Source organism: Labeo rohita, chromosome 23 (assembly GCF_022985175.1).
Source record: "Labeo rohita strain BAU-BD-2019 chromosome 23, IGBB_LRoh.1.0, whole genome shotgun sequence".
Classification (NCBI taxonomy): Eukaryota; Metazoa; Chordata; class Actinopteri; order Cypriniformes; family Cyprinidae; genus Labeo; species Labeo rohita.
In genome coordinates, this window is record NC_066891.1 from 26,371,715 (window position 1) to 26,384,128 (window position 12,414).

Here is a 12,414-nt window from a genome sequence, read left to right on the forward strand (position 1 = left end):
AATAACTAAAACTTTGATTATTCAGTCATCTCTACTACCTGTGCTGTTTTTTAACTTTCACATCTCTGGTTCAGAGGAAGTCCAAGATCTCAGCATCAAGAAAGCTAATGCTGAAGGTTGGTTTGCAGCACATATAAATTCAACATTCACATTCATATTTATAATTCGTCCCTCTTATCAAGCTGCACTATTTGAGGTTTAAGTTAAGAGTTAAGATACAATTTTTGATACTTACTTAAAGATTAGAGGGTTGTTCAATCACTAATCCGTAATTATAAACAATAGTATTTTTTGAATAAATAACACACCACTAGATGGCAGAAATGTGTTGGCCCTGTCCCAATACTCACACCTGGGGTTTTAAAAGTAAATGGCTCAGTCTCTTAATACATACTAAACAGACATTAAAGGATTAGTTCACTTCCAGAATGAACATTTACTGATAATTTACTCAACCCTATCTCATCCAAGATGTTCATGTCTTTCTTTCTTCGGTCGAAAAGAAATTAAGGTTTTTGAGGAAAACTTTCCAGGATTTTTCTCCATATAGTGGACTTCAGTGGGGATCAACAGGTTGAAGGTCCAAATTGCAGTTTCAGTGCAGCTTCAAAGAGCTCCCAGCCCAGGAATAAGGGTTTTAGCTAGCAAAAGATTGGTAATTTTCTTAAAAAAAAAAAAAAAAAAAAAAACAATCACAAATGCTTGTCTTGCACTAGTTCAACACACGCATTACATAGCCACATGGGAAAAGTCTTGAGTGACAAAGGCGGCAGTACCGACCCAGCATTTACAAAGCGAACATGCAAAGAAAGTCAAATGCCATTTACAAAAAAAGGTAAAACAATGATGTCAGATGACTTGTGCCCCTGGACCACAAAACCAGTCATAAGTAGCTCAAGTATATTTGTAGCAATAGCTGTAGAAACTATAGTTAAGAAAACTTAAAAAAAAAAAAAAAAAGGCAACTTGATGCAGTAAGACTTTTGAGTTCTCTCAACAATAGTTTTTGTAGTTTTTCTCAGTAAAGATACTTTGTTTAGCCAACATCAATTTGTTTGTTTATGCAATGCTGATTGTCTTATTTTGCTAAAAGAAAAAGTCTTGTCGCAGCAACTGAAACAACAATTACTGTTGTTGAGATCATTTAATTTTTTACATATCAAAACCTTAAAGGAGAAGTCCACTTCCAGAACAACAATTTGCAGATAATGTACTCACCCCCTTGTTATCCAAGATGTTCATGTCTTTTTTTCTTCAGTCATAAAGAAATTATGTTTTTTTTTTTGAGGAAAACATTTCAGGATTTTTCTCCATATAATGGACTGATATGGTGCCCCGAGTTTGAACTTCCAAAATGCAGTTTAAATGTGGCTTTAAACGATCACGAATGCAGTTGTAAACAATCCCAGCCGAGAAAGAAGGGTCTTATCTTATAGCGAAACAATCAGTTATTTTCATAAAAAAAAATATATATATATATATATATATATATACTTTTTAATGTCAAGTGCTTGTCTCATCTTGCCCTGCCTGAACTGTTTTTGTTCCGGTTCATGACAGTTAGGGTATGTCGAAAAACTCCCATCTCATGTTCTCCCTCAACTTCAAAATCATCTTATTTTTTGTTTTACCTTTTTTGTTAAGGGTGTTTGATCTTCTTTGCATGTTCTCTTTGTACAGACTGTGTCGGTACTTCTGCAGTGATGTAGGATGATTTTGAAATGATTTTTGAAGTTGAGGGAGAAAATACGATCAGATTTTTTCGACATACCCTAACTGTCTTGAACCAGAATACACAGAGTTCAGGGAGAGCAAGACAAGATAAGCGTTTGATATTTAAAAGTATTTAAATTGTATTTTTTTTTTTAATAGAAATCAATCATTACATTAGATAAGACCCTTCTTCCTCAGCTGGTATCAACTGGTTATCAACTCAGCTGGTATCAGCTGGTTTACAACTGCATTTTGGATCGTTTGAAGCTGCATTTAAACAGCATTTTGGAAGTTCAGAATCGGGGCACCATATCAGTCCATTATATGGAGAAAATTCCTGAAATGTTTCCCTCAAAAAACATAATTTCTTTATGACTGAAGAAAGAATAAACATGAACATCTTGGATGACAAGGGGATGAGTACATTATCTGTAAATTTTTGTTCTGGAAGTGGACTTCTCCTTAGAGATAACTCCTAATAGATAACTTAATCTAGTATGTAGACAACATTGTCTTTGTCTGTAAAAGATCTTACAAGACTAAGATATACAGCTAACAGATATAAGTGGTTAATCATACTCTAGACCTCAAAACTAGACACACAAACCTCAAAAATGGCTGCAATCAACAAATGTTAAAAAGATGAGCTCTTTACACTACAGTGCAACAAATAACTAACAATAATGACAAAACAACAACAAAAAGTTTACATTAAGTCAGCAAACAGCAAAACAATAATCCTATAATTTATTCATGCTGCAATGCATGCTGAGACTCACAAAGCCTTAACAATATGAAATTCTTTGTTAAGTTTGACTAATTGGGACAACATTTGGAGTAGTTTTTACTGGTCTGACAAGGGTTTTGATGTAATTTAAAGAAAATAGCATTTTTTTTTTTTGAGACTCAAAATGTTCTATAAACATTTTTTTTTTTTTATATTTGCAGATGATGTAGAAATCTTAATTTTAAAAAATTATGACCGGTTTTGTGGTCCAGGGTCACATTTTTTTGGCCCTACCCTACCCTTTTTGAACCAAAGTACTAAATAATAAGAAGTGCAAAGTACTGAAAAGCAAAATATGTAAATAAAGCTGTGTAAAAACTTTACTTGGATTTTTATATACATGTTCATCAGGTAATTCAAAGTTCTACACACTCGCGGTCTTCATGAACACTTTCAAAAACAAAGAGCACACGTGTGGATGTTGAAACAGGCCTGCTGACATTTAGTTGTTTGTTTTCAGAGTATGATGGTGGCCAAAGCCAAAGAAGAACTGGATCAGGAAGTGTTAGATAAAGAGGAGGAGAAGCAGAGGTATCTGACGGAGAAAGTTCCTCCTCTGCAGACACAGGGCATGTCATTCGCTGAGCTTCAGGTAACTATAGTCCACATACTAAACACCACATCCGGTTTGCTTATTTGGTGCTCACTTGAAATCTAATGGTACAATCACTGCTGCTTGCGCCGCTCCGCCTATTTATTTGCATATTAGCTTTCAAAAGGCTGATGCAAATGTCCTGGCCAGTGCCTGTCTATCTTAATTTGACTAATTGCAATGTAAATACCCATCCAAGCCTACCACAGTCATTATTATGAGACGTATGTTTGAGTGAAACGATAAGTAGGAAAATTGGCATATGCTATTTGGTTTCTTACAACAAAAGACCTTTTGGTCGAGCTTTTATGTTGTTAGTCGGCACGTTGTGTAATATAACACGCATTCACATCAAAAAGGATTCCTGAAACTTGATTAACATTTCTGTCTTTTTTAGAAACTCTGTCAAGAGCTCCATGCTAAGATTGATGTGGTGGATGAGGAGCGCTATGATATTGAAGCCAAAGTCTTACTGAATAAGCGTGAGGTATGAAAATCCACATAAGCCATAGTTTAATAACCAGCTGGACAATTGCTGTCTTCATCTGAGCTATTCGTAGGATTCTAATATTAGTGTGCAGTTCTGAGTAAGTGCAATTTCATGAAAAGGTGGAGGAAATTTTTGTTAGATGTTTCTATGGGCTGTTCCAAACCTAAGTGCTACTCCTAAGTGTACCAAAGGTTGCGTTAGACTTTAACATTTTAGTCTATTTGACAGACAGGGTCGTAAAAATTCCGTCATTATCCGTCATTTAAATTTTCATTTTTAATCATGTATGCTGAATTTTGATGAATAAACGGTACATAGTGCACCTCCCATCCAATAAATCGCAATAGGCTGAGCTTTGTTACTTTTGATATGAAACAAAGTCTCAGATTTCAAATTCTGTCCATGTCATTAGGAAATTCAAGCAATAAATACAGTTTTGGCACTCTGTAATGTGGCGTGATAGATCGCTGTAGCTAAAGTGGGATTTTACTCGCCTGTGCATAATCAAACGCATAGTTAAAGATTCCTGACAGTTTCGTTTTTGTTCTGAATCCTGTGCTCTGCTGCCACACTGGAGCGTACTCGCCACCAACTGGACAGGGGTGGAAATTACAGTTACAATTTACAATAAGTGTAATCTGTCAACGTGACAGTCTTCGGATTTTTCCGTCACTGATAAAAAAAATCCATAAATACCTACGTTTTCGTTACCCTTCAAGATGCACAAATTGAAATTGCGAATTATATGCCATTGAATGGAAACGCATCAAAAAAAGGTCTATTTTGCAAAACTGCAATGGAAATGGCTTTTTGCATTTACAGGTCACATGGCATATTTAAAAAGTCACATGATCTTTCTTCAATGTAAAATAAACGCCAAGAACACGCAGCCGCGCTCTCAAGTATAAGGGGCTTTCCCTGCCATTATTGCTTAGACTATGTACACTGCACACATCTGCGGCACAAAAAGGCTCCGACACGGCCACCGGAGCTGATGTTATGTTTATACCAGCAGCGCCACACGATTCTGAAGCAGCTCTACATGCTGCTTCTGTAAAGATACACGCATACGCCTCTTTAAATAAAGCCAAAATCCATTGCCATGACTTATCGCCAGAGGAACAAATTACGTTTTAGTCGCATAACATCGGTTAATGGAAATGCTGTCATTTCTCTGCTCCCTACATAAGCAAAAGCCTTCTAAGGGAAAATGCAAATTGGAACCATATTTGGAACAAAGTAAACAGACTATAACTAATACAAACATTGCTACTCATGTGAACCAACTCCCGTTTGATTTCAATACATTTTGTAAATAGCAAGTTAGATATATATATCTAATATATATAGATACAGATAGATATCTAAAAAGTAATTAAAGCCAACCGCGATATTAAGACTTGTATGATGTCTCTTAGTAGCAGAAAATCCTTGAAAGATTTATGTTATTAAAAAAAATAATTTTATGCATATTTAGGACTATGGGGGGTGCCATTATTTCAATGCATCAAACGGTTGCACTTGGTGAGCTACTGGCACTACCTGTTGATATTTTTACCGCAACACAACTCTGAAAATAAAATACATGCCACATTGAGTGGCTTTTGGTTGTAATTTTCAGTCGAAGGGCAACAAGAGAAGCAATGTAAGTCTTCACTGCTTTCCTAGCGAAAAGCAGAGGAGAAAAGAATGAGAAGTTGCCTGTGGACCAATAAAACTTTCTAAAGACCTACGTCTTTGTTCTCTTCACTTTAGCCCTGATGTCTCTGAGGCTTTTAGTAGAGCACAACTACTGAAAGAGCTTACAAATGGCAGAGACAAGAAACGCTGGATGCCATCCTGGCAGGATGTAAACATGTAGATGCTTCTCATGACACCACAGCCACTGAAGGAGTTTCTAAGCATGGATTTCACTCGATATTTAGGGCCATTTAGACTCCTTGTGGGGAATAAAAAAACAAACAATGCTATGACGTTTGGTTATAAGCCTACGCTTATATCCATCTCCACCTCTAAGCTCTTTCAGTAGCTGTGATCATCGCATCAGTATTTTATTTTCCGAGTTGTTTATTCCAAGTTTTGTTGTGGTAAAAATAGCAACAGGTAGCAGCAGCAGTTCAGCGAGTGCAACCTTTTGACATAATCTATATAATAGTCCAAAATATGTATAAAACAACATGGATTTTTTTTTAAATAACGTAAATCTTTCATGGGTTTTCTACTACATATTTCAGTAAGAGACATCATTTATGTTATATTGAGCCAAATAAGTTTTAATACCTAGGGTTCCTTTTAAACAATCATCCATCTATCTTCTAGGTCAAAGACCTGAACATTAAGGTTTTGGACCTGAGGGGAAAGTTCAAGCGGCCCACCCTGAGGAGAGTGAGGGTTTCTGCAGACGCCATCCTCAGATCCCTCCTAGGCTCAAAGCACAAAGTCTCAATGGACCTACGAGCCAACCTCAAATCTGTGAAGAAAGAGGATACTGAGAAGGTATGACGTCATGTACATGTAAAGTTATACGACCATGTTCACAGATGAAACTATATAAAACAAAGCTGCACAAGTAGGACATCATGTTCCATGTAAGATAACGGGAGAAAACTGTTAATCCTTCAAGGTTACACCAGTGAAAACATTACTAACATTACTAACCTTTTAACCTTGTGTTTGGACTGACACTCGGAAAACTTGTGGATCAACAAAAAGAAACAATGTACCCTGACTATTCAGAGCTTAACAGAGCTCAGACAGAAGGATGACATCACCAGAAGCAGCTGTTTGAAAGGCGAAAGCTCATGGGATACGAAGCCGTGGAGTAAAAGGCAACGATTTTAGAGAGCAAACGGTGACAGTGTTTATTCTTTTCAGCATTTGTCTGGAATATAATGCAGGTTGGGTGTTGTATGACAGACACGAGAGTGGACAACATAAGTGCGGTACACTAGAAGAAAAGCTTTTGTGTGGATGTGTAGCAGAATTCAATGGAAAAACATTTTTTTTTTTTTTTTAAACTATGTATATTTGATCAGAAAGATGAAACACAACCTAAGAAACCAAAACCTCAATAGTGTAGCAGATTAAATGCTACTTGTTATCTGTACTTTGACTTTTACTTGTCTACACTAAACCTTTTACTCCACTACATTTCATAAAAACATATCGTCCCATGTTACTACAAGTGAAAAAAAAATCAGCACCCTGTCCAACATATGATGTCTGTTTGGGAACTGATTCTGATACTTTTCAAAGATGTGTTGAATCAGTTTGCAAATCACACTGAATGATTCATTCACGACTAAACCAGTTGTTCACAAGTCAACAAACAACTTACTGATTCAATGATCCAGTCAGACAAGAATCCAGGTAAAGTCGGCACGAAATCAAAAGCAAAACTTGTGTTCATCTGCGTTCATTTGAGTGCCACACCCACATCTCAACATTCAATCAACAACAATCAATAGAGCCCTACATTTTTTCTTTTTCAAAAATCCATTACACTCAAATTTCTGTCACAATATAATTCTGTCACTAATTTAGAATATTATTGTGACTGTTAAAAACATTCAATATATGTGACCTTGGACCACAAAACCTGTCTTAAGTAATATGTGTATATTTGTAGCAACAGCCAAAAATACATTATATGGGGCAAAATTATCTTTTTTTTTTTATGCCAAAAATCATTAAGATATTAAGTAAAGATCATGTTCCATGAAGATATTTTGTAAGTATTTTCTACTTTAAATATATCAGAACTTAATTTTTGATTAGTAATATGCATTGCTAATAACTAAGAAGGTGTTTTTCTCAGTATTTAGATTTTTTTGCACTCTCAGATTCCACATATTTAAACAGTTGTATCTCAGCCAAATATTTTCCTAACAAACCATACATCAATGCAAAGCTTATTTATTTGGCTTTCAAAAGATGCATAAAACTCAGTTTCAAAAAATTGACCCTTATGACTGGTTTTGTGGTCCTTTATACATAATCTGAAAGCTGAATAAATAAGCTTTCCTTTGATGTTTGGTTTGTTAGGATAGGACAATATTTGGCCGAGATACGACTATTTGAATATATGGAATCTGAGGGTGCAAAAAATCAAAATATTTAGAAAATCACCTTTAAAGTTGACCAAATGAAGCTCTTACTAATGCATATTACTAATCAAAAATTAAGTTTTGACATATTTATAGTAGGAATTTTACATTTTTACAACATCTAGGGGCTAGTCATCTTGCTAACCTGCTTAAATTCACCCACAAACGAAAATGAATTCCAAATGCAATCCAAATCCATTAAAACCTTCGTTCATCTTCGGGAACACAAATTAATATATTTTTTTTATGAAATTCGAAAACTTTCTGACCCTGCATAGACAGCAACACAACTGACACGTTCAAGACCCAGAAAGGTAGTAAGGACATCGATAAAATAGTCCATGTGACATCAGTGGTTCAACTGTAATGTTATGATACTTTTTGAGTGCAAAGAAAACAAAAATAATGACTTTATTCAACAATTTGTTCTCTATCCCTTCAAGTCTTTCAATTTATATGCTATTTTATGCTTCTTCATCGTGTTTTCATCCAGACATTCAGTAGTTTTTCAGAGGATGTGTAACATCTCGTAAATGACGGAAAAGTGCTACCTGATCTCATGACGAAAACGTACCTGTGGGAACTTTCTCGCAAGGTGTGAAATACGTACCAATAAGTAGTTTCCAACAGAAATGAACACTAGATGGGGTAAAACAACGAAGACTTGTAATCATTTTTGTATACAGTTATTATTACAGCTCCGCATGTTTCGCTTTTCGCATGTAACAATCTTACTCGTTAGTTCAGGCGGCAAGGAACTGGACTTAAGATGTGGAATCCATGGGTACGAATCCCTTGAAAAACATGACTCACGATGGCATGCTTGCAATTGCATTTTACCGTTTAGGTGTAGTGCAGATGGTACATTATTTTAAAACGTCACAGAGCATTAGAGTTACAGCACCACTCAATGGACATTTCAAGTCAGAACTGCGGTGACACAAAACCAACGTCACATAAAATGTACTATATGTACGTTCATCTGTTCTGGGGAGAAAAAACTAACACGCTTTCACAAACGTATGTGGCAGTATGTATTTGGCATCTTGCAAAAAAGTTCCCACAGGTACATTTTTGTCATGAGATCACGTTGGAAAATTCCATCATCTCAACCTTAAGTCTTTAAAATTACCCATTTTCCTTTCAAAACTTTCACTCAAGTGAAATCACCCAAACAGCCAAACCCAAATTCATTATAGTGATATTCAATGGAATTACAGAAGTTTGGCCATATAATCATGTTTAATCATTGCTAGTTAGTAGTAAAACTTTTGTCTCTTTCTGCAGAAGAGGCCAGTTGAGGACAGCGACTGGAGAAAGAACGTGGAGGCCATGTCTGGCATGGAGGGAAGAAAGAAGATGTTTGATGCGGCAAAAGGCCCCACCCAGTGAAACCCTATCTAGTTAACAGACAAGATTATGCAGCTTTTTGTTTGGCAACTAAAAAGGATTACGTTTAGAGTTACATACTAAATATAGCATTAAATACCAGATGTACTGTTATTTCAGATGTCGTTGACATGACAATTGTAATTCATTGCAACTACTCTTGGGCAACTTTTACGTGGCCAATAAGTAAATAATTACTAGCTTAGTTTATCTTTTAGTATGTCAATATTCAGTTATTAGGAAGAGTCTATGGAAGGTAACTAGTACATTATGTGAATAAACAGAGACATATTTGTTAATGTACGAGACTCATTAAATATGTTTAGTCTTACCAAAAGTTTCCCATGCTTAGTTCTCATGCTTTCTGATAGTATGTCTATGAATTATTGTTTACTTGCAGTGCTGAAATTAAACATATAAAGTAAAAAGCACACACACACAAAAAAAAACTCATCCAAAGTGTATACTAACACAGCCAGGATAGCGTGATCATGTCTTTTTGCATGCTATATAACAGTAAAGTGGTTTAAGAATTCAAACAGATGTGCTGTGTTTCTTTGTTTAGTCTAATTTGATGCAAATGCTTAAATTGCTATTGAATAAGATCATGCACAGATAAGGAGCTGGTTCAGGAACTGAAACGTTAACTGTGAATGCTGTCATCTGAAGACAGTGGACTCCAACCCTTATTTGCATAGTGGATATCTTCCCTGTGTTGGCATTGGGTGGGGTGTTCAGGCCACTTGCTGTGCTTATTTAACGTTTAGCAGTCAAAGTTCACTGTGACATTCCTTGAAATGTTTTTTTTTCTCTAGCTGCACAAGTGAATATAGAAGCAATTGTAAACGAAACAATATAGCGGAAACATGCCACCAGATTTGTCATTCCAGTGAAGTTGCCTGCCTATTATTTCCTTTAAGGCCAAACCCTGGATAGTCTACTTTGGCTTTCATATTGCTCTGGTCAAAGTACAGCAGCTCTGTCTCTTATAGGTGTGGCACAGGAAATAAAGCAAACACCTCCAGCCTTTGAGCTTTAATGAATTCTGAACTGTAGAGCAAATGCCACTGTGAATAATGACATCAAATGATGGTCCACATGCTTGACTTCATTTAAAATGTTGTACAATGACAATGTCTCAAATTCTAACATTGTTTTGACAACAAGTACATTTTATCCCACCTACACTGCTACCCGAAACAATGCAACAAAACTAGATTTAAGGCTGAGTTGACACAGCATGAAAAAGTTCCTATCAAAGGCAATGAAGATATCAGGGTCTGTAAATGGTATCATTGATTAAAACAGATAAATTCTACTTTATCTATTAAAGTAGATAGTTTAAAGTTAATGTTCTTGTTTTACTGAGTCACTATGTGTGTATATGTAATGTTATAGGCAAAATTGTTATATGTTTTTGTAATTTTATTTTTATTTTTTTAAATATTCTATAATATTAAGGCAAATAATATAATATAATATAATATAATATAATATAATATAATATAATATAATACACTATTCCCAATTATACAGGTCTGGCTTTCCGGTCTCATCCCAAAACGGCTTTTTGAAATATTGCAGATTGGTGTATATTATTTTTAATGTATTATCTTAATTATGAACAAACTGGTATGTAGTGCAAACAGTTTTACCATTTACTGCACATTTTTATTCTTCTCCTTATTTCACTACAGTGGATAATGAACCGGAAGTCTCGCCTATATGCTTACTTCTGTGTTAAAAAATAAAGTGGATAACAGTTATTTTTATGACATATTTGGCTTCTAGCTTTCTGACATTTCATATAGCTAAAACAGTGTTAACACTGATAAGTACACTGCCCTCCAGAAGTTTGGAAACGCCCCTGGCAAAGTGTGGTTTTGGATGACATTTTGCACATGCAAAATTATAACAAATTAAAAAGGATTCATGCCAATATTGTCCAAAACCCCACTTTTCTAGGGCATTTCCAAACTTTTGGAGGGCAGTGTATATGTAATGTTATGGGATGTTATGTGTAAGAATTTTATATGTATTTATTTTATGTATTTTAAAATATCCTAAAATATGCAAGGTAAATAATAGGATAGAATAAAATAGAATAGAATAGAATAGAACAGAATAGAATAGAAAAAAATACAATATATTTTAGTTAGTTATATTTTACTTTATTTTAAAATAACCTAAAATATGCAAGGCAAATGATATAGCATAGAATAGAATAGAATAGAAAAATACATTTTAGTTATTATGAAATGTTATGAGATGTTATGTGTAAAAATACTATATGTATTTATTTTATGTATTTTAAAATATTCTAAAATATGCAAGGCAAAAAATAGAACAGAACAGAATAGAATAGAATAGAAAAAAAAATGTCTATTTTAGTTATTATGAAATGTTATGGGATGGTATGTGATAGAACAGAATAGAACAGAATAGAATAGATAATAGAACAGAATAGAATAGAAATAATGCAATATATTTTAGATATTCTGAAATATGGGATGCTATGTGTAAAAATACTATCTGTATTTACTTTATATATCTTTAAATATTCTAAATATGCAAGGCAAATAATAGAATAGAATAGAATAGAATAGAATAGAATAGAATAGAATAGAATACAAAAAATGCAATATGTTTTAGTTACTATGAAACATTATGGAATGTTATGTGTAAAATTATTATATGTATTTATTTTATGTATTTAAAAATATCCTAAAATATGCAAGGCAAACAATAGAATAGCATAGAAAATAGAATAGAATAGAATAGAATAGAATAGAATAGAATAGAATAGAAAAATAAAATATATTCTTGTTATTATGAAATCTTACAGGATGTTACGTGTAAAAATATTATACCTATTTATTTTATGTAATTTAAAATATCCTAAAATATGCAAATAATATTGCATAAAATGGAATAGAATTGAATAGAATAGAAACATACAATATATTTTAGCTATTATGAAATGTTATGTGTAAAAATATTAGATGTATTTATTTTATATATTTTAAAATATCCTAAAATATGCAAGGCAAATAATGGAATAGAATGGAATAGACTAGACTAGACTAGAATACAAAAATGCAATAGTAATTATGATGTTTTGCTTCTAGATTCTAACATTTCATATGACTAAAACAATGTATATTTTGAGGTTTCTTCCTGGGGTATCTAATAATATTCAAGTTATTTTTGGCCATTTTTTTAAGTTACTACATAGCTATAGTTTGTTTACATATTCTACATCACATGTATCATAATACTTTGATATCGGAATGAATCCCAAAGTACCTAATAGCCTACTTTTTATATATATTTCGCT

At 33.9% G+C, this 12,414-nt stretch overlaps 1 protein-coding gene across 1 annotated transcript; it reads left to right on the forward strand.

The window, feature by feature from the left end:
* The first annotated feature begins 74 nt into the window (after positions 1-74).
* Positions 75-9,596, forward strand: tnni1a (troponin I type 1a (skeletal, slow)). The gene is made up of 5 exons (XM_051095811.1): positions 75-116; positions 2,961-3,092; positions 3,490-3,579; positions 5,902-6,078; positions 8,976-9,596. The coding sequence occupies exons 1-5, from the start codon at positions 108-110 to the stop codon at positions 9,078-9,080; spliced, it is 513 nt and encodes a 170-aa protein (XP_050951768.1). The 5' UTR covers positions 75-107; the 3' UTR covers positions 9,081-9,596.
* Positions 9,597-12,414: the final 2,818 nt, after the last annotated feature.

What these genes read in the sequence shown, in the direction of transcription:
- tnni1a (XM_051095811.1), top strand. An exon ending in TGTCATTCGCTGAGCTTCAG is followed by an intron (nt 3,093 to 3,489) that starts GTAACTATAGTC and finishes TGTCTTTTTTAG; the next exon opens with AAACTCTGTCAAGAGCTCCA. An exon ending in TCTTACTGAATAAGCGTGAG is followed by an intron (nt 3,580 to 5,901) that starts GTATGAAAATCC and finishes TCTATCTTCTAG; the next exon opens with GTCAAAGACCTGAACATTAA.